Source organism: Heterodontus francisci, chromosome 2, assembly GCF_036365525.1.
Source record: "Heterodontus francisci isolate sHetFra1 chromosome 2, sHetFra1.hap1, whole genome shotgun sequence".
Classification (NCBI taxonomy): Eukaryota; Metazoa; Chordata; class Chondrichthyes; order Heterodontiformes; family Heterodontidae; genus Heterodontus; species Heterodontus francisci.
In genome coordinates, this window is record NC_090372.1 from 161209395 (window position 1) to 161231380 (window position 21986).

General features: G+C 44.0%; 1 protein-coding gene across 6 annotated transcripts in view; it reads left to right on the forward strand.

Annotated features, from left to right (window-relative positions):
* Positions 1–21986, forward strand: part of adam22 (ADAM metallopeptidase domain 22) — a 430588-nt gene that overhangs the window by 290354 nt on the left and 118248 nt on the right. For all 6 annotated transcript variants that reach the window (XM_068013002.1, XM_068012995.1, XM_068013011.1 and 3 more), the window contains exons 16-17: positions 9333–9404; positions 12299–12391. In XM_068013002.1, the coding sequence (XP_067869103.1) occupies positions 9333–9404; positions 12299–12391 (165 nt within the window). The remainder of the gene's footprint in view (positions 1–9332; positions 9405–12298; positions 12392–21986) is intronic.

Consider the following 21986-nt stretch of genomic DNA (forward strand, 5'->3'; position numbering starts at 1 on the left):
AGAGGAGTTGAGGCCTGGGACAGATCAGCCATGATTTTAATGAATGGCAGGGCAGGCTTGAGAGGCTGAATGGCCTACTGCTGCTCCCATTTCTTATGTTCTTATGTTCTATTAAGTCACCCCTCAGCCTCCTCTGTTCTAAGGAACACAACCCTAGCCTATCCAATCTTTCCTGATAGCTGCAACTTTCGAGCCCTAGCAACATTCTTGTAAATCTCCTCTGTACTCTCTCGAGAGCAATTATATCCTTTCTGTAATGTGGTGGCCACAACTGTACACAATACTCCAACTGTGGCCGAACCAATGTTTTATATAGTTCCAGCATTACATCCCTGCTTGAATTCTATACCTCGGCCAATAAAGCAAAGCATTCCATATGCATTCTTCACCATTTTGTCCACTTGTCCTGCCACCTTCAGGGACCTGTGGACATGTACTCCAAGGTCTCTTACTACTTCTATCCTTCTCAATATCCTCCCATTTATTGTGTATTCCCTCACTTTATTTGCCCTTCCCAAATGCATTACCTCACACTTCTCTGGATTGAATTTCATTTGCCACTTTTCCGCCCTCTCAACCAAACCATTGATATCTTTCTGGAGTCTACGGGTATCCTCTTCACTATCAACTACACGGCCAGTTTTTGTGTCATCAGCAAATGTCCCAATCATGCCTCCCACATTTAAGTCCAAATCATTAATATATACCACAAACAGCAAGGGACTCAACACTGAGCCCTGTGGAATGCCACTGGAAACAGCTTTCCATTCACAAAAACATCCGTCGACTACTACCCTTTGTTTCCTGACCCTGAGCCAATTCTGGATCCAACCTGCCACATTCCCCTGTATCCCATGGGCTTTCATTTTACTGACTGGTCTGCCATGTGGGACTTTGTCAAATGCCTTACTAAAATCCATGTAGACCAGATCCACTGCACTTCTTTCATCAATCCTTCTTGTTACTTCCTCAAAAAACTCAATTAAGTTAGTAAGACATGACCTTCCCTTAACAAATCCATGCTGACTATCCCTGGTTAATCCATGCCTTTCTAAGTAGCAGTTTATCCTGACCCTCAGAATAGATTCTAATAATTTGCCCACCACTGAGGTCAGACTGACCAGCCTATAATTATTTGCCCTATCCCTCACACCCTTTTGAAACAATGGTATAATGTTCACAGACCTCCAATCATCTGGTACCTCTCCTGTTTCTCGTGAGGATTTGAAGATGATCCTCAGCACATCTGCTATTTCCTCCCTGGCTTCCTTTAACAACCTGGGATGCAATCCATCTGTCCCTGGCGATTTATCCACTTTCAAGGATGTCAGACCCTCTAGTACTTCCTCTCTCATTATATGTTATTGTTAAGCAAATGCCGCTTGATAGCATAGTTGATGACACCTTCCATCACTTTACTGATGATTGAGAGTAGACTGATAGCGTGGTAATTGGCTAGGTTGGATTTGTCCTGTTTTTTGTGTACAGGACATACCTAGGCAATTTTACACATTGCTGGGTAGATGCCAATGTTGTAGCTGTACTGGAACAGCTTGGCTAGGGGCGCGGCAAATTCTGGAGCACAGTGTTTTCAGTATTATTGCTGGAATGTTGTCAGGGCCCATTACCTTTGCAGTATCCAGTGCCTTCTGTCATTTCTAGCTATCACGTCGACTGCATCGAATTGGCTGAAGACTGGCATCAGTGATGCTGGGGACTTCAGGAAGAGGCTGAGATGGATCTCTTTCTGTTGAATAACCCTGTTGGAATGTTATTATTTACTAAGTTTAAACAAAAAGCTTAAGAAAAGGAGCAGTTATGCTCACTACCTCAGACTTGCCTGTTTAACATTGCACTAGAATTTTCCTAGTTCCTTTTAAGACCTGCCAGGTACCCACCTGAAATCAGATGAGCGTAGCTGACTCCACTGAACCATTTCCCCAAATTATTACTGCCTTAATATAAGTAGTGCTATGAGGACCACTAAGATATCCCAGAGGGGGCTATTACATTAAGGAGGCAATTTTGTGTGGTGCAACTGAAGTTTTGTGTTACTTTGCCTGCGGAATGAACTGTTTCATATTTTGGAAGATCTGTCAGGATTTTGCTATGTTTTATAGTTAAATCTTCAATTAGTGCAGTTTTGGACTTTAATTCTCTAATTTCTGTTTTCTGAAGAAGAAGATGACCTATGATGAGATGCTGAGTAAATTAGGCCTGTATTCTCTGGAGTTTAGAAGAATGAGAGGTGATCTCATTGAAATATATAAGATTCTAAAGGGGCTGGATATGCTAGACACAGCGATTATTTCCACTGGTCGGGGTATCTAAAACATGGGGGCACAGTCTCAGGATAAGAGGCTGATCATTTAGGACTGAGATGAGGAGAAATTACTTCACTCAAAGGGTTGTGGATGCTCCATCGTTGAATACATTTAAGGCTGGGATGACAGATTTTTGGGCTGTCAGGGAATCAAGGGATATGACGAGTGGGCGGGAAAGTGGAGTTGAATCCAAAGATCAGCCATGATTGTTTTGAATGGCACAGCAGGTTCATTGGGCCATATGGTCTACTCCTGCTCCTAATTCTTGTGTTCTTTTGACAATGAGAAGGAAGAGGCTAGGTGGGAGACACTGAGTGTGAGGCTTCACATAAGATGTTTGATTCCTACACATGCATAACCATTCCATAACGTTTATAGACCAAGAAAGATTTACTGAAAGATTCTGAATTTCTGCCTCAGAAGGCTGCACATCTTCCAGAGGCTATTGGAAAGTTTTGTCAACTGCTGGATGAAGACCTGAAGTCCAGTTCCACCAGGAAAATGGCATTATCTGTACCATTCAAGGTCACCACAGCCTTGAATTTCATTGCAACTGGATACTTTCAGGTAGCATCTGGAGAATATTGACAGTCTGGTCAGGCAGCAGCATACCTTTCGATTTGTTCATGGGATGTGAGCATCATTGGCTAGGCCAGCATTTATTGCCCATCCCTAATTGTCCTTGAGAAGGTGATGGTGAGCCGCTTTCTTGAACTGCTGCAGTCCCTGTAGTGCGGGTACATCCACAGTGCTGTTAGGGAGGGAGTTCCAGGGTTTTAATCCAGCGACAGTGAAGGAACGGTGATATAGTTCCAAGTCAGGATGGTGTGTGACGGAGGGGAACTTGCAGGAGATAGTGTTCCCATGTGTCTGCTGTCCTTGTCCTTCTAGGTGGTAGAGGTTGTGGGTTTGGAAGGTGCTGTCTAAGGAATCTTGGTGAGTTGCAGCAGTGCATCTTGTAGATGGTACGCACTGCTGTCACAGTACATCAGTGGTGGAGGGAATGAATGTTTAAGGTGGTGGATGAGGTGCCAATCAAGCAGGCTGCTTTCTCCTGGATGGTGTCCAGCTTCTTGAGTTTTGTTGGAGTTGCACCCATCCAGGCAAGTGGACAGTATTTCATCACACTCCTGACTTATGCCTTGTAGATGGTGGACAGGCTTTGGGGAGTCAGGAGGTGAGTTACTCGCCTCAGAATTCCCAGCCTCTGACCCGCTGTTGTAGTCATAGTATTTATGTGGCTGTTCCTGTTAGGTTTCTGGTCAATATTGATCCCCAGGATGTTGATAGTGGGGGATTCAGAGATGGTAATGCTGTTGAACGTCAAGGGAAAATGGTTAGATTCTCTCTTGTTGGAGATGATTGTTGCTTGGCGCTTCTGTTGTGCAAATATTACTTGTCACTTATCAACCCAAGCCTGAATGTTGTCCAGGTTTTGCTGAATGCGGGAACAGATTGCTTCAGTATCTGAGGAGTTGTGTATGGCACTGAACACTATACAATCATCAGCGAACATAGCTTCTGACCTTGGGGTGAAGGGAAGGTCATTGATGAAGCAGCTGTAGATAGTTGGGCCTCGGACACTACCCTGAGGAACTCCTGTGTCTGTGATGATTGGCCTCCAACAACCTCAACCATCGTCCTTTGTGCTCGATCTGACTCCAACTCACAGAGCGTTTTCCCCCTGATTCCCATTGACTTCAATATTACTCGAGCTCCTTGATGCCACACTCGATCAAATGCTGCCTTGATGTCAAGGGCAGTCACTCTTACCTCACACATGTCTGGACCAAGACTGTGAGGAGGTCTGGGGCTGAGTGGCCCAGGCGGAACCAAACTGAGCATCAGTGAACAGGTTATTGCTGAATAAGTGCTACTTCCTAGCACTGTCGATAACACCTTCCATCACTTTGCTGATGATCAAGGGTAGATTGATGGCAGTAATTGGCTGAATTGGATTTGACCTGCTTTTTGTGCATTGGGTATGCTTGGGCAATTTTCTACATTCTCAGGTAGATGCCAGTTTTGTAGCTGTATAGAAACAGCTTGACTTGGGGTGTGGTTAGTTCTGGAGCACAAATCTTCAGTACTTCAGCCAGATGTTGTTAGGGCCCATAGCCTTTGCTGTATCCACTGCGTTCAGCCATTTCCTGATATCACTTGAAGTGAATTGAAGTAGCTAAAGACTGGCATCTGTGATGCTGGGGATCTGAGGAAGAGGCCAAGATGGATTATCCACTTGGCATATCTGGCTGAAGCTGGTTGCAGATGTTTCAGACTTGTCTTTTGCACTCATGTTTTGGTCTCCCCCATCATTGAGGATGGGAAAGTTTGTGGAGCCTCCTCCTCCAGTTAGTTGTTTAATTGTCCACCACCATTCACGACTGGATGTGGCAGGACTTTGATCTGATCCGTTGGTTGTGGGATCGCTTAGCTCTGTCTATTACATGCTGCTTCCACTGATTAGCATGCCTGTAGTCCTGTAGCTTCACCAAGTTGGTACCTCATTTTTTGGAATGCTTGGTGCTAATCCTTATTAAAAAGGTAACTGTTGCTCTGTTTAGGAATGTTACACAATTTGTTTTCTACCCAATGGAACTAGAGAAACAGAGAGCGATAGTGACTATTCTACAAACTGGCAGAGTTCCCAAAATACAAAGATCAATTAGTGGAATGCATCTATCATTCAAATCTTCATATTATACCTCCATCAACTTCATAAAGATGAAAGGCTTTAGTTCAATCACTGCACAGTTGAAGTGTTCAGAAAAGATATAGAAGGGAAAAAGGTTGGTGGGCTGGCAGTACTGATTAGGGAAGACATTGTAATGTTGGAAAGAGAGGATTCCTTGAAGGGGCAAAGACAAAATCAATTTAGTTAGAATTGAGAAGGAAAAAGGGTATGATCATGCTACTTGGGGGTATTCTCTACTCCTCCAAATAGTGAAAGAGAGATAGAGGAGGAAATCTGCGGGGAAATGACAGAGATGTGCAAGAACTATAGAGTGGTGATATTAGGGGGCTTTAATTACCCAAATATTGATTGGGTTAGTTTCAGATTAAAGGATAAGGAGGGGAAGAATTTCCAAAATATGTTCAGGAGAACTTCCTTGATTAGTATGTTCTCGGCCCAACTAGAAAGGACGCATTGCTGGATCTGGTGCTGGGGAATGAGGTGGGCCAAGTGGACCAAGTGTCTGTTGGGGAGCACTTGGGTAAAAATGATCATTGTGTCATAAGATTTAGACTAGTAATGCAGAAAAGCAAGGTAGAGTGGCTAGATTGGAAGAGGGCTGATTTCAATGTGATGAGAAGGGACACAGCCAGGATAAAAAGGAACCAAAGACTGACAGGCAAAATTGTAATGGAACAATGGATTATCTTTGAGGAAGAAATGCTTCAGGTACAGGCTAAGTACATTTCAACATGGGTGAAAGGTAGGGGAACCAAAAACAGGGCTCCTTGGATGCCATTGAGACATAGAGATAATGATGAAACAAAAAAAGGTGTATGATGCACGTCAAGTGAGTTCTTCAAGTGAGAACCAGGCCAAATATATTAAGTTGAGAGGGGAGATGAAGAGGAAAATAAGACTGGAAAAGAGAGAATTTGAGAACAGAATGGCAATCAACATAAAAGGGAACCCAAAAATCTTCTATCGCCATGTACATAGTAAGCGAGTAGTAAGAGGTGGAGTGAGGCCTATTAGGGCACAAAGAGGGTAATGTATGCTTAGAGATACAGGGTAAGGCTAATATACTAAATGAGCATTTTGTCAGTGTTTACTAAGGAAGAGGAATCTGACATAATATCAGTAGAAGTGGAGAGAGTAGAGGCAACAAATAGGGTAAAAATTAAGAAGGAGGAGTTATTAAAAAGGCTGGCTATGCTTAGAGTAGATATGTCACCTGGTCCGGCTGGCTTGCATCCCAAATTGCTAAAGAAAGTGGGGGTGGAGATCGCAGAAGGGCTTACCATGATCTTCCAATCTGCCCTGGATATGGGGGAGGTGCTAGATGATTGGAGATTGGCAAATGTGACACCTTTATTCAAGAAAAGTTGCAAGGACAGTCCGAGCAGCTACAGGGCCAGTGAGGTTAACATCAGTGGTGGGTTAGGCTTAGAAACAATAATCAGGGAAACAATCAACAGGCACTTGAAGTGGTTTTAGTTAATTAAGGAGAGCCAACACAAATTTGTAAAAGGCAGATAATGCTTGACTCATCTAATTGAATTTTTTGATGAAGTAACAGAGAAGGTTGATGAATCGAAAGCAGTGTATGTTGTCTAGGGCGGCACAGTGGCGCAGTGGTTAGCACTGCAGCCTCGCAACTCCAGTGACCTAGATTCGGTTCTGGGTACTGCCTGTGCAGAGTTTGCAAGTTCTTCCTGTGACTGTGTGGGTTTCCGCTGGATGCTCCAGTTTCCTCCCGCAGCCGAAGACTTGCAGTTTAATAGGTAAATTGGCCATTGTAAATTGCCCCTGGTGTACGTAGATGGTAGGAGAGTGGTAGGGAATATGGGATTAATGTAAGATTAGTATAAATGGGTGGTTGTTGGTTGGCACAGACTCGGTGGGCCAAAGGGGCTGTTTCAGTGCTGTATCTCTCTATGACTCTATATTGATTTTAAGAAAGTGTTTGACAATGTGCCACATAAAAGGCTGTTTAACAAAATTGAGGCTCATGGAATGGGAGGGTCAGTGGTAGCTTGGATAAAAAAATTGGCTTAGGAACAGAAAAAAGCGAGTCATGGTAAATGGTTATTTTTCAGACTGGAGGATGGTAGACAGTGTTGTTCTCCAAGGGTCACTGCTAGGACCATCTTTTTTCTATATATAAATGACTTGGATCTAGGAATATAGAATAGAATTTCAACATTTGTTGATGATACCAAACTTGGAGGAATGACAAACAGTGAGGATGATATGAACTGCCTGCAACAGGACATAGATAGGCTAGCAGAATGGGCAGACAATGGCAGATGGAATAAAAACAGAAAGTGCTGGAAATACTCAGCAGGTCTGGCAGCATTTGTGGAGAGAGCAGCAGAGTTAACGTTTCAGGTCTGTGACCTTTGATCAGAACAGGTGGCAGATGGAATTTAATACAGACAAGTGTGAGGTGATGCATTTTGGGTGAAGCAATATAGACTTAATATAGAGTGTGCAGGGACAGAGGGACCTGGGGGTGCATGTGCATCGATCTTTGAAGGTGGCAGAACATATTGGTTGGTAAAGGATATGGGACCTTGGGCTTCATAAATAGTGGCATAGAGTACAAAAGCAGGAAAGTTATGCTGAACCTTTATAAAGGTCTGGTTAGGCCTCAACTGGAGTACTACATCCAGTTCTGGTCACCACACTTTAGGAAGGATGTGAGGGTCCTTATGAGGGTGCAGAGGAGATTTACCAGAATGGTGCCAGGGATGGGGGATTTTAGTTGCAAGGATAGGTTGGAAAAGCTGGGGTTGTTCCCCCTGGAACGAAGGAGATTGAGGGAAGATTTGATAGAGGTGTACAAGATTATGACAGGCTTAGATAAGTTAGACAAGGAAAAACTGTTCACATTAACTGATAGTCCAAGGACCACAGGATACAGCTTGAAGGTTTTGGGCAAAAGATGCAGGTGAAATGCGATGAAGAACTTTTATTATGCATTGAGTGGAACTCACTGCCCACGAGGGGGTGGAAGTGGAGACAGTCAATGATTTCAAAAGGAAATTGGATGGGCACTTGAAGGAAATAAAATTGTAGGGCTACAGTGTTGGAGCAGAGAAGTGGGACTGACTGGATTGCTGTGTGGAAAGTCAGCATAGACTCGAGAGACTGAATGGCCTCCTTCTATGCCATAAATGACTCGATGACCTTGTCCTATACATAAATGCCAGTATCAGCTGTGGCTCATTTAGTAGCACTGTCACCTCTTAGAAGCTTGTGAATTCAACTCCAACTCCAGAGACTTCAACCCGTAATTCAGGATGACATTTCAATGCAGTACTGAACAAGTGATGCCCTTTTGGATGTGCTATCTTTCGGATGAGATGTTATACAGAGGAAAAAATGCCTTCATTGCAGAACTTCAGTTTACCACATTGTTGAAAACAATTCCATAAGAGATTAAATATGTATGTACGTTCTTCATAATTCTGAACTTTTCTAAAGAATGGTAATTTAACAGAAGAGCACCTTTGTTAATGTGTGAATATTTTGTATGTCAATATCACATTGTGAGATTTCACTCCTTATAGAAATTTAGCCATAAACCAATGGTCGGAAAACAATATTGAGTGTGCTTTGACAGTATGGAGCATTGGTGGAACAACATGCAGTACCACAACGTACTGCGTTCTTGATCACAATCACATCGTAGTGAGAAAGTATGAACAGGGGACAAAACCAGGGGAGTCATCATCTGGCTGCCCAACAGCTCCTCCTAAAAGCTTTGATGGAGGTCACCTGACTACCTCATCAACCACACTTTATTTGTGGCCTGGAAAACCAGAAAACAAGCTTATATTCATTTAAAAAAAAATATTGTGTTGTATGATTGCTTTAAGAGTGATGTCCCTTTAAGATCTCAGTATGCGAATGAGCTAAGTACCAGGATATAGTCATGTGACTAGAAGCCAGCATCACTCTGCAACTGTAACACCCAGATGAAGGTTCTGGAAATAGTTTGCTCTGTACTGTATATAATAGTTTCGATGTTAATAAACCTGTTAGAGATCTTCAGCAAACTGGACTACGTGCAAAAAAATCATTATTTATTGTTTATGTGAAAAAAAAGAGAAAAGATGTGTGTGTTTAGTTTGGGTTTTCTGATCATAACACTGATGGAAACTAATTAAAGTGAATGGTCCACCATCAGTGCTACAATCAGGAAATCTAAGGTCATCTTAATGAATTCTCCAGCAGATAAAGCAAAGTCTTTGGTCTAATCATCGTGTTGAAACTTAACTGATAATGGCAGTGTGGTTTGTAACTATTTTGCTCTTTTACTAATGCAGCTTCTTGATCCTCCGGAGTGTGGCAATGGATTTGTAGAGACAGGAGAAGAATGTGACTGTGGCTCACCAACTGTAAGTAGCAATACTGGAGCCCAACAATCAATATGTCCCGATCTCTGACCACCTCCCAATCTCCAATCTGTAACTCACCCCACCCAATCGCTAACACTCCTTACCCCGAAGTCCAACGTCCCTGATCTCCAACTCCAGCCCCACGACCCCCAGCAATCTCCTAAATCTGCACCAATACCCCACTTCAGGCACCCCTCTATCCCCTCCCACCCCACCCCACCCACAATCTCCTACATATCTAGCATCCTCTCTCGAGCTGCTTTCCTACCCAACAGACAGATAGTCTGACCATCAGGCTGGCTGGCTGTCAAGCAGGAAACATACTGTAATAATTTAAAAGACACCCAGCAGTTAATTTCAGCAGGACATCTGAAAAGCCTGTACTGCCAAGTTTCCCATCCAGAAATCCTTTCCCCCACTCTCTTCATGGCCCTGAGTAAATATTGGGGCCATGGTGCCCTCACGAGCATTGACATTGCAACAATGACATCAAGTGAAATGATGAGGTAGTACTTTGAATAAAAATACGTCCTGGGCTTTCTCTCCTGTCAATATATTAAAACACACATGCTGCATTCTGAAAGCTTGATCAAGAGCAAGAGAAACAATTAATGTAGTTTCAGACTTTTATATCACTTTTATCACCAACTCCTACCTTGGCTTCTTGTCTTACCCATCTAGCACCTTCTTCTTCACTCCCTTCCATTTTCCCTTGTCAGTGGGTTGGGCCTACTTGGACCTAGATTGATGTTAGTATGCATCTTCTCTCTCATCACTCCAGCTGCAGATAGTATGCTAAAACATCTAGTCTTGGGATACCCCACCCATGGGCTCTTCCCACCTGATGCAGGTGCCCAAATAAGGGGGAGACAGAGGTTCCACCATTTTCCATGGGGTTCACCTGCCAGAGTTACCAAAGAATTTTGTCCTTTCTATCCCGACAACCTCCTGCAGATTTATGATCCTTCCTGCACCCTGCAGTCCTTCGGTTCCAGCCTTTTCTGTGCCCCTACTTTCACTCTTCTATCAGTGACAGAATCTTCAGCTTCCTTGCCTTACTTGCTGGAATTTTATCACTCAACCCCTTCACCTCTTTTTCGAACTTCAAAGGCCTTCTGATCACCTGTCACACCACCGCTGCCCTGAACACCTCCCTCCCCAACCCGGCTTTCAAGCCAGTATTTAGTCTCTCCTTCAAATCTCTCCCTCCATTCCTCAGCATCTATATTCCCTTTCCACTCTTTAAAGCACCTTAAGCCATTTTTATGTTAACATAAATGCAAGTTGTTGTCTTACCTACAGCTATATTACAGCTGTGATCATGATATATAAATTTGCGTTGAGCTGTTGGGCCAGGAGTTAGAATTGCAACCGTGGCCCAATGATGTCATCAGATCCCGATCTGCATATTTAAAGAAGGACCCAGCTGGCTTCAGGCAAGTGTCCTGACCACCTGCTCAGAAGAGCAGATTAAAATTCAAGACAGTAGGTCACTGCACATTGATGGTTGTAAGTCATCTAGCCAGTTTCTGCTGATTTGGTAGGGTTAAAATTGCCCTTTTACTGGTTGTGCTATTTGACATCCTATTGGCATGTTATAAATTCCTTCATGGTTTCCTTGCTCTATATCTCCTCCAGTCCTATAACAACACCCACTCCCAAACTTTGTATTCCAAGGCCTTACCTTTAATAAATTGCAACCTCCCTTTGCCCAACCCACCTTTGGCAGCTGTGCCTTTAGCCATCGAGGTCCCATACACTGATAATCCCTGTCTAAACCTCTCTGCATGTCCACCTCCCTCCTCTTTAAAGATCCTCCTTAGAACCCACCACTTTGATCAAGCTTTTGGTCACCCCTGCTTTGGCTCGGCGTCTATTTATTTCTGTTGACACCTCTTTGAAGTGCCTTGGCCCATTTTTTTCCTAGTACAATGTTCTTTATAAATGAAAATTGTTGTTGCTGTATGAAAATGCTACTTAATCAGTAATTGTTAATCAGTAGTCATGGTAGTATATTCTATATCAATGCTGTCCAATATGGTGTGACTAATTGTATTCTTGATTCGTAAATAATCCCATTATTAAGATCATGGTTTCAGTATTCATTTGCACAGCATATGGATGTCTCCTTTAATCTTTTTATGCATTTGTTGATAAAATGTTAAGACAAAAAGCAGACCGTGTGAGTGTTTTTCGATGATTGTATGTGCTTTACTTCCTTGTTTACTGCTTATTGATTATCTGCTAAAATAATGTGTAACATGAGTGAAAATGTCAAACATTGGGATCATGGAAACACCACCAACAACATTGTATGAAGAGGGGAACTGTCATTGTGGTCAGCTCAACCAATGGGAATAGCCACTCCAAGCCAGTAGAAAAAAACCAAGTCTAACCAAAGAAAGCACCTTCGAAAGGGCATATCACGGAAAAGAGCAAATAGTATCTAACCGTGTTGTGGATGGAGAGCAGGGTTGCATCTGATGGGTCTCACGCATCAACCATCTCAGCAATCACTCTGATGAAGTCAAAGCACTACTTGCATTTGGTGGACTAAAACCTAGAAGCTGCACTAAGATGTGGTGCATCTGCTAAATTCATATAGAATTCCAAAAATTAATGAAAGAGAAAGACTGCACTGAATGGTGGTAGAAATTGGTTAAATAAATATAGATGTAATGTACATTTTAACTGTGTGTGAGACATTTTCAACTAAAATCAGAGCATGTGGCTAGTTAGTGATTTCTGTTGGACAACACTGTTCTATGTTACATAGCAGAAAATAGTGCATCCTCCAACTCTCCCTAAGCAGTACTTACTGGTGTGTATGTATTTATAAAATATTACATTTAAATTGTCTACGCATAACACTAAGTTATCTCGCATCTGCACAGGAATGTAGCAAGGAAGGAGAAAACTGCTGTATAAAGTGCACTCTTACGAAAGAAGCCAAATGCAGCAATGGACTCTGTTGTAAAGAATGTCAGGTAAAAGATTTAATGCCAATGATTGTGTGATTAATACATTGGTTAAAATGAATATAATGGACTCAAATTGCTTGGGACAATTAGGGATGGGCAATAAATGCTGGCCTTGCCAGCGATCACCACATCCCATGAATGACTAAAAAAAGGTACAACAGGATCATGTTGGTTGGTGACCTCCATCACCTGACAGAGTATGTTAGGGTCAGTGGGAGGTCACCCTATTTGCATAGACCCCCACTAATTGTGGAACTCAGGAGCACACCTTCTCCGAGAGGCTGTAAAATATAGTGCATGCTAGACTTGGGGATTTTTGGGGCCAGTCTATGTCTCCAGCTCCTGTGACAAGGAGGCCACACTGATTTGAGTTTGTGCCTCCTTTTTGCAGGCCGCAGGCGAGTTACCTCATAGTTGGCCCACTTGCATTCTTCAGGAGGCTGGTATGTTTCTACTCACTCAGCATACCAGCCTCTAGACTTAAGCAGGGCATCTGAGAAACTGGTAATGTAGAAACTCCCATTGTGTCCAGCTTGTTTGAAGCCCATAATTCTGTGTCTCCAAAGAAGACCACAGGGACTTCTAGATTTAGTCCATAACCAGCTGCATCTGGGCCATTCCACCAGACTCCCACAGGGGTTACAGCAGGAGTCTGCAGGAACAACTGAACAATTCCAGGCCAGTGTTTTTATTGTTTGGATACTTAATCTTTCATAACAGTGAGGGGGAAAGAGTGAGACAGTCTCTGCTCCAGATCAGCAGGGAAACAAATGTATTGCTGTCTGATTGTGAAATCAGCACCAGTCACCTGCTTGATGGACAGTAAACTGACTTTCATTGGTTATGTTGCCTTTTGCAGCCTGGAATGAGCCTGTGCCATAGAAGTTGAGGGTCACCGTAAGCTTCAGAGGCACAGGCAGTGACGAGTGTGCCCTGGTTTTTAACTCCAATTCCTGCTGCAACAGGTGACATGGGTCAGTGACTGCAGCCTGCTGAAGTGCAGTCTCCTGATGCACCGTGTCTCTGCAATGTTACAGTGAGACATCCTGTTCTGCAAGACCGGATGCTATAACACCTTTTTGGCCCTTGTTTCCTTCGCCTTTTTCTTTGATCTTCCCATCGGCGTGTGCTGCTGTTGCTGCTGTCACTGCTGCTGTGAAGCCTCAATAGTAATCCCAGCAACTAAGCATCTTTTCTGGAAATCCTGCAGCCAGTGAAAAAAAACTTGCATTTGTATAGTGCCTTTTCACAACCTCAAGACACCCCAAAGCACTTTACAGCCAATGAATCAGTTTTGAAGTGTAGTCACTGTTGTAATGTAGGAAATGTGGCAGCCAACATGCACACAGCAAACTCCCACAAAAGCAATGTGATAAGACCAGATAATCTGTTTTCATGATGTTGATTTAGGGATAAATATTGGCTTGGGACACTGGGAATAGCTCTCCCTGCTCTTCTTTGAAATCATGCCATGGTGGGCAGATGGGGCCTAGGTTTAATATCTCATCTAAGAGACAGCACCTCTGACAGTGCAGTATTCCCTCATTACTGCACTAGAGCATTAGTCTAGATTTCTGTGGTCAAGTCCTGGAGTGGAACTTGAAGCCACAACTTTCCTGACTCAGAGGCAAGAGTGCAACCATCTGAGCACCAGCTGACACTCCAATGACAATGTGATCAAACAGTTCAGCTGCAGCCAATGAGATCAGCTCTCCAAAACCTCGGGCTGGATCTTCAAAAGCTGCAGAGGGTGGGTTCAGAGGTGGGCGTCCTTGGAAACCCACCCCTGGGTTGGCAAATGGTTTCCCAAAGCAAGGTTAGCATGCTTGGACTTTCAGTCGGCCCAACGGGAGGTGGAAGATGAACCCTAACATTTTAAGTTAGCCTTGTAAGGCCCTAACCGAGCCCATTAATGGCTCGCTCTGGAGGCAGAGTGCAATCTTCAACCGGGGGGGGAGGGGTCGTGTTCGACGCGCCATCAGAAATATGTCATGAGGGATGGGGCAGTGTCTTTGTGGGAAGCGCTCTGTGGCGTCAGGACAGAGGCAAATGGCAGCCACCAGTATGGAAGATTGTGAGATGTTCCTCACAGTGTTAGCAGCAGGAAGTTGGCAGCAGCAGGAGCAGCAAATTGCAGAGGAACATTGGAGAGGGAGGACACAATGCTACCAAAATAAAGCCAGAAAATCATAGTCCAACGTTGGCAAATCTATCAGAATAGTACAAGAGGAAGGTCAGGCTGTCTTTTAAACTGCAAACCCTTTTTCTGGCCATCCTCTCTTATCTCCCTTCCATGGTTAACTTCTCATGATGCAATCGTGTAGGATATCTCTGCACAACCAGAGGGTTGTACAATTTGAAGCTTTTGTCACTGTTGTGACTCTGTGGGTCTGCACCTGAGAAGTTAGGTAATCTTTCCCCTTTCGGGGAGTTAATGGAACTTCCTCTTAACTTTGTCTCTCACCATTGCACTGCCAATATCCCCTCTTGTACTTCTTCTCATGTCATCTCACCAAGTAGTCTCACTCATTGATAAGTTTCTTTCAAAAATGTGAGCTTATGACAAGGGCTTTTTTTGAGGGGTTGGTGGGGTGGGGGGCTTGTGCCTAATGCACAGTCCACTGCCAACTTCGTAAGGGCACCGCATAACATGGTTTCAAGCCTCCTGGAGATTGGCCAGCATCACAAGTCAGCCCTAGTGCAAAAAATCTTCAAGTGTTTTATTCTCTAACCATTAAACAGCCTTTCACGTTCTACACATCCGAGTGACCAACAAAGTGATATCAGTGACATGGAGGCCTTTGTGACTGGCCACTCCTATGAAGTGCTCCGACTGCAGCAGAGGATGCGGTGGAGGGAGGCTTGGATTAACTTGGCCGTGGCAGCCGTTCTCGCTATGGTCATGCCTTGTGGGGCACCTCCAAACGCTGCTGCACCTGCAACATCAAGGGGGCAGCCACTGTCATACAGCAGAGACTCCACAGATGCTGTGCACGTCAGAGGACTTATGGAGGCAGATGATGATGGCGATGGAGCCACCTAAGGAGTGACCCCCTCAGTCCTTTCATGGCGCCCTTGATTGCTGGGAGGGGAATCACCAGCTGGGGTGCAGCTGGCATCCGCTCCATGCCCATGTGTGCCATTTGCACCACTGCCTGGTCAATGCTGCTGAGTGTGCCATGCATCCTCTGCATGTCAGCACACTGCTCACTCAATTACTCTGAGTGATGCCGCACATGGATTTCCATGAAGTTTTCCAATCTCTCAATGAATGAGTTCGCGTGCTCAAAACACTGAGTCACAGTGAAGCCCGTGAGACTTGCAGGTGGTAGGTAAATTGGCCATTGTAAATTGCCCCTAGTGTAGGTAGGTGATAGGGAATATGGGATTACTGTAGGGTTAGTATAAATGGGTGGTTGTTGGTCGGCACAGACTCGGTGGGCCGAAGGGCCTGTTTCAGTGCTGTATCTCTAAATAAAAAAAAAGATGACTGGGCTCCTTCATTCTCACGGCAAGACTCCGCAGTGCCTCAGGTAACTCCAACATGTGGGCACACGCTTGTTCTTAATGAAGAGCTGCCTGGTCTGTGACATTCTAAGCTCAGCACCTTGACTCTACCGAGCAGGGCTGCACCCATCCTCCGGGGAACTGGCCACAGTCGAATCTGCCTCCCCCGAATCTTCAAACTCTGAGGTGAAGTACACCTCATCTTGTTCCACCATCTCTGCTGACCCGCCTGGACCCACCGAGGTGTGAGTGTCAGCATTGGTGGACGGTGCACTGGTAAGATGCGATGGTGCACCCTCCAAAGTGTCTTCTTTCTCAGTTTCCTCGGGGACTTATTGCCCATGCAGAGACTGCTGGCCCTCTGCCGCTGACCCTGTGTGAGACATAAGAGAAGAAAGTGAGGAAATATCAGTGCACACAACAGATGGTTCTGCTGTTTAAAATAATGACATGACAGCTTCTACAATGACAGCTGGTTGCACGGGGAGCACCTACATGCATCCACTGTCTCCTGCATCCTTGCAGATGGACACTCTGTCCACTTGGAGTGTCTGCTCCTCGAAGTGAGTGAGGACTGCGACCTGTGCCTGCTCTCCTTCCAGGCATGCCCTTCCCATCTCGCTACTGTGCATCTCCCATTTCACCTGCAAGGGGAAAAACGATGCCATTAGCACAATGCCTCCCTCTCCAATTGTAACCTTTTACTTGCTGCTTACATTACAGACTGCACTGCAGCTTCCTGAGCAGCAGCTTGGGTTCTGACCTGTGCCAGTGAGTCAGCGAGGCTCCACTGCACACCCCTCACCCATGCTGATTGGCTCTCTATGTGCCCAAGGGATGCCTCTCTCCCTGGCACTCTGGTGACTGCTAACTGGGAAGCATACCATCTGGATCTCTCCCATCACTCACCCTGCCAGACCTAGTGAGGTCACATCGCTTCCGACGCTGCACCCAGGTCCTCCGCATCACTTCTCTGCTGCTGACCTTTATGACAACCTCCATCCATGCCCCCTTGGTCTGTCATGGCGACCTCCTGTGATCGCTGGCAGGGAAAAGAATGCTCCACAGCTTGTCATAGCTTCCAACATAACCTGAAGTAACTCATCTGAAACCCGGACGGAGTGCCCTGGAAGAGGGGGTCCTCCCTGCCTTCTGCCCGCTGCTCTACCTCAGCTTCCATAATGTTGACGAGCCATAGCCTCAGCAATGGCTACCACTGACCCTTTAAATCAGACCCACTCCTGTCCCGCATGTGCCGCTGTTAATTGAGCGGTGAACGCGACTCTTGTTCAATTAACAGATTTGCATCTGGATATTGCATTGGATGCGTGTTCTCCCATCGGCGTGGGGTCGGGACCTGGAACTCTTCATGATGCCGGTGTCCCAACCCGGGAACTGAAATCCCACCCTTCTGTTGTATCAGAAACTGCCAACACTCAGCTAAAACAAATGGCTCCAAAACTCCTCAGCAGTCAAAACAACTATCCAGAGAGTTCCCAGAATGGAGTTTGGAATCCCTTTAATCTCGATGCTTCAGCCTGGTTTTTGAGTGTTCACGCTGCATTTTCTGGATGGGTATAAAAAAGGGCAAATTAAATGTTTTCAGGCACCAATTTTCCCAAAGGGGTTCTAATACAAGCACAGAGCCCTCACTTACATATTTAATGAGCCTAGCCTTAACCAATACAGCCGCAGGCACTTTTTGACACAATTCCAGTGCGGGATGTTCCACTTCAGAATTGGCAAATGGAACACCGATTTCTCACACAAAAATGTAATGAAACACAAAGAAATTTCTACCCCATAGGTTTTTTGTTCCAGCTTTTGGGTGCAAGACCCTTCCCGATGTGCTGCTGTGCTGGAGGGTAATGTTGGGGCCGTGATAATTATGCAAGCCACACAAGTACAAACGGGTTGACATCCCTTCAGGCTGAGCACACCAGGTGCACTCAACTCGAGTTGACGTTTCAGGTCTGTGACCTGTCAACATTTCTAATGAAAGGTCACAGACCTGAAACATTAACTCTGTTACTCTCTCCCCAGATGCTGCCAGACCTGCTGAGTGCTTCCAGCATTTTCTGTTCTTAGTTCAGATTTCAAGCATCTGCAGTATTTTGCTTTTGCACTCAACTCGACTTGCACTCAGGTGGAGTGGCGAGAACAATCAGCTAGTATATGTTGGTATGATCCAATTAGGGATCTTTAACTTTTAAAAAAGAAAGACAAATTCTCAGTTATTACTGAAAGAATTGCACCACAGGATTTCATGTTTTAAACAAAAACATTTATTGTACAAGAATTAAACAAAGCAAAACACTACTAACTTAATACTACAATTTAGAAACACTTATAGTTCCAACTTAAAATCTTAACAGAACATGAAGATGTATACTTTAAACTCCAAATTGCAACATAACACTCCTGTTTGAGTGTTACTTCCACCCCAGGAGTTCCCCTATAAGTTACAGGATTTTAGCAGTTTGTTCACTTCTCCTGGGACCAATCCAAAGTGTACCATAGCTCTTAGGAATTCACTTCGATTTTCATAAATTTTTCAGTTGTATTCCGAGGAATGAAATCTCCTGGGGATTCTCCCGCTAGCATCCACGAGGCAATCCTCCAGTTCTTTTCCAACACCTCCCGAATCTGGACTTCCCAGCTTGAGCTTGGGACTTACTCACACAGCAACTGCCCTGGTTCCTGATGGTCTCTTCTCCTGAGTCCAGCTGCTCCCAAAGCCAACTGACTGTGTCAGCAAGCACTCAGATAAACAGCACCTGACCAAATGCATCTCCCTGCATCATCTATCTCCATAGCATTATGGTACATGTGGGATGTCCATGATAGCAATTTAAACTAATTATTTACAATTCCAAGCATCCCTTTGATTTCTGATACGCACATGAATAATTGATATTGCAAACGATGACAGTGTAATACCTACCAGACCTTCTGGCTACAGCTGTCAACTAAATAAGCCAACCTGCTGTTATATGGCTCTCACCTCTCTAACTCTGTCTTTGTAAGCATTCATGGATGAATCATTGAACTTTAAATCTTGATTGGTCTCAACCAATGAAATTCTTACAACTATACATTTAATTCCCAAAAACTAAAAGTGACCTCTAAAATATTAATACAAACTGTGAATTAGATGATCATAACAATGTTTTATCAGAATACATGTTTCACCTTTTCGGTTTTCAAAAAATAGGTTCCTACTCATGAAGTTTGAGAGCATAAATTAAGCAAATCTGTCACACAGCCTCAATCATTTTTTTAAGTCGCTTATTAAAATAATATTTTGGTACAGATATTAATTTTGTGTCATTGCTAATTGGGTCCCTTTATTGTAAGCACTGTTATTGTTCAAAAGTACATGTGTGTGCACATACAGGAGATTTGAATAGAGATCAATGAGATGTAAGGGTTAGCAAATAACAATGGTGCTTGTTTACAGCTAACGTTAATTCACTGTTTTCACGATCTCAGGTGTACTGCTCAGTGAAAATCTAATTATTTGCTGTAGTTAATAGAGTTAGTTTTGTATTGAAGTCTTTTCAATGTATTCATTTGATATTCTTTGTTCAAAGTACAGCTAAACCATAATAAATGCATAATTTAGACAAAACGTAATTCTAATCCATTCATATCCATTGTGATATCTTTTTTTAAAAACTTCACTCTGAACTAGTTGCTTTCATCTGAATTCTGACTGATCCCCCAAAATGGCTTAACACATTTAAACAGTAGGTAGTTGAGCCATGTTTGGATCAGCATTGGTCACAGAGTCATTTATGGCACAGAAGGAGGCCATTTGGCCCATCCGGTTCATGGCAGCTCTCCATAGAGCTGTGGAGTCAGTCCCACTCCCTGGCTCAATCCCCATAGCCCTGCAAATCTATTTCTCTCAGGTAGCCATCCAACTTCCTCTTGAAGTCATTGATCATCTCCGCTTCCACCATCGTTGTAGGCAGCGCATTCCATGTCATTGCCACCTGCTGCATATAAAAGTTCTTCCTCGTATTCCCCCGCATCTTTTGCCCAGAGCCTTCAATCTGCGTCACTGAATCCTTATACCAAGGTTTTCCTTGTCTAACTTATTTAAGCCTGTCATAATCTTTTACACATTTATTAAATCTCCCCTCAATCTCCTTTGTTCTAAGGAGAACAAACCCAGCTTTTCCAACATAACCTTGTAACTACTGGAACCATTCTGGTAAATCTCCTCTGTTCCCTCTCAAGGACCCTCACATCCTTCCTAAAGTGTGGTGAACAGAACTGGATGCAATACTCCAGTTGGGGTCTAACCAGAGCTTTATAAAGGTTCAGCATAACTTCCTCGTTTTTGTACTCAATGCCTTTATTTATGACGTCCAAGATCCCATAAGCTTCACTAACCACTCTCTCAATATGTCCTGCCACTTTCAAAGATCGATGCACATGCACCCCAGGTCTCTTTGTTCCTGCACACTCTTTAGAACTCTGCCATGAAGTATATATTGCCTCTCCCTATTCCTTCTGCCAAAATGCATCACCTCACACTTTGCCAGTATTAAATACCATCTGCCACCTCTCTGCCCATTCTGATAGCCTATCTATGTCCTGTTGCAGGCAGTTCATATCATCCTCACTGTTTGCCTCACCTCCAATTTTGGTGTTGTTAGCAAATATTGAGATTCTACACTGATTCATGTCATTTGTATATGGCAAAAAAAAGCAATGGTCCCAGCACGGAGCCTTGGGGAACACCACTGTCTACCATCCTCCAGGCTGAAAAGCAACCATCTGATACGACTTGCTGTTTTCTGTCCTTAAGCCAATTTTTATCCAATTGAACACTGACCCTCCTATTCCAAGAGCCTCAATTTTGTTAACCAGCCTTTTTATGTGGTACCTTATCAAGTACTTTCTTAAAATCTTTAGAAATAACATCCACCGCATTCCCCTCATCAACCTTCTCTGTTACTTCATCAAAAAATTCAATTAGATTAGTCAAGCATGATCTATCTGCCTTTTACAACTCTGCACTCTGATGGGTGGGGGAGGAGGAAGGGGTGAACTCTGCCCTCTGAGAGATTAGGGATGAAGGGGTGAACTCTGCCCTCTGATGGGTTAGGGATGATGGGGTGAACTCGGCACTCTGATGGGTGGAGGGGGTGAAGGGGTGAACTCTGCATTATGGTATACTGCTTGCAGGGCTGACAGCTATTTAAAAATGGCGCCAGCATCTGCTCCTTCAAAAGGTGATGCCGAGGCCGCACCTGCCACGTGACGGAGGGGGTGGCTGCCATGAATATGTAAAATGGCTGCCCGCTGCATAATCGGGTTGGTGCAGCGGCACGGGTCCCATGGGGGATGGCGGCCATGTTCCACACAGCCCTGTGTTTCTGAGATTACTCCTTTGTATTCACTTTTTTTCTCTAGAGAGGGGAGCAAGGGTATTCATCTACTGCAAAGCTTTCCACACCATTCTAATACCTTCAATTTAAACTAATTACTGAGGATTTACTCAGAGAGTAGTAAGGGCGTGGAATGCCCTGCCTGCAACAGTAGTAGATTCGCCAACTTTAAGGGCATTTAAGTGGACATTGGATAGACACATGGATGAAAATGGAATAGTGTAGGTCAGATGGTTTCACAGCTCGGCGCAACATCGAGGGCCGAAGGGCCTGTACTGCGCTGTAATATTCTAATTCTAATTCAATCTACAAGAATATATTTATTGACCTGTATTAATAATTTTTTTGCAAAACTCCTTTGAACAGATTTCGCAATTGTCCTGGTTTGGGCAAAACTCCATACAGGGAGCATAGGGTTTGTAAAATCAAGCCTTTTATTTTCATCACTTCAATATCGAGTTCGTGTTAAGGAATTGGCAAAAGCACCAGAAGTGAGATGAGGAGAAATTTTTTTTCACAGAGCGAGTTGTTATGATCTTGAATGCATTCCTTGAAAGGGTGGTGGAAACAGATTCAATGATAACTTTCAAAAGGGAATTGGATAAATACTTGGAGGGAAAAAATTGCAAGACTATGGGGAAAGGGCAGGGGAATGGGATTAATTGGATAGTTCTTTCAAAGAGCAGATACAG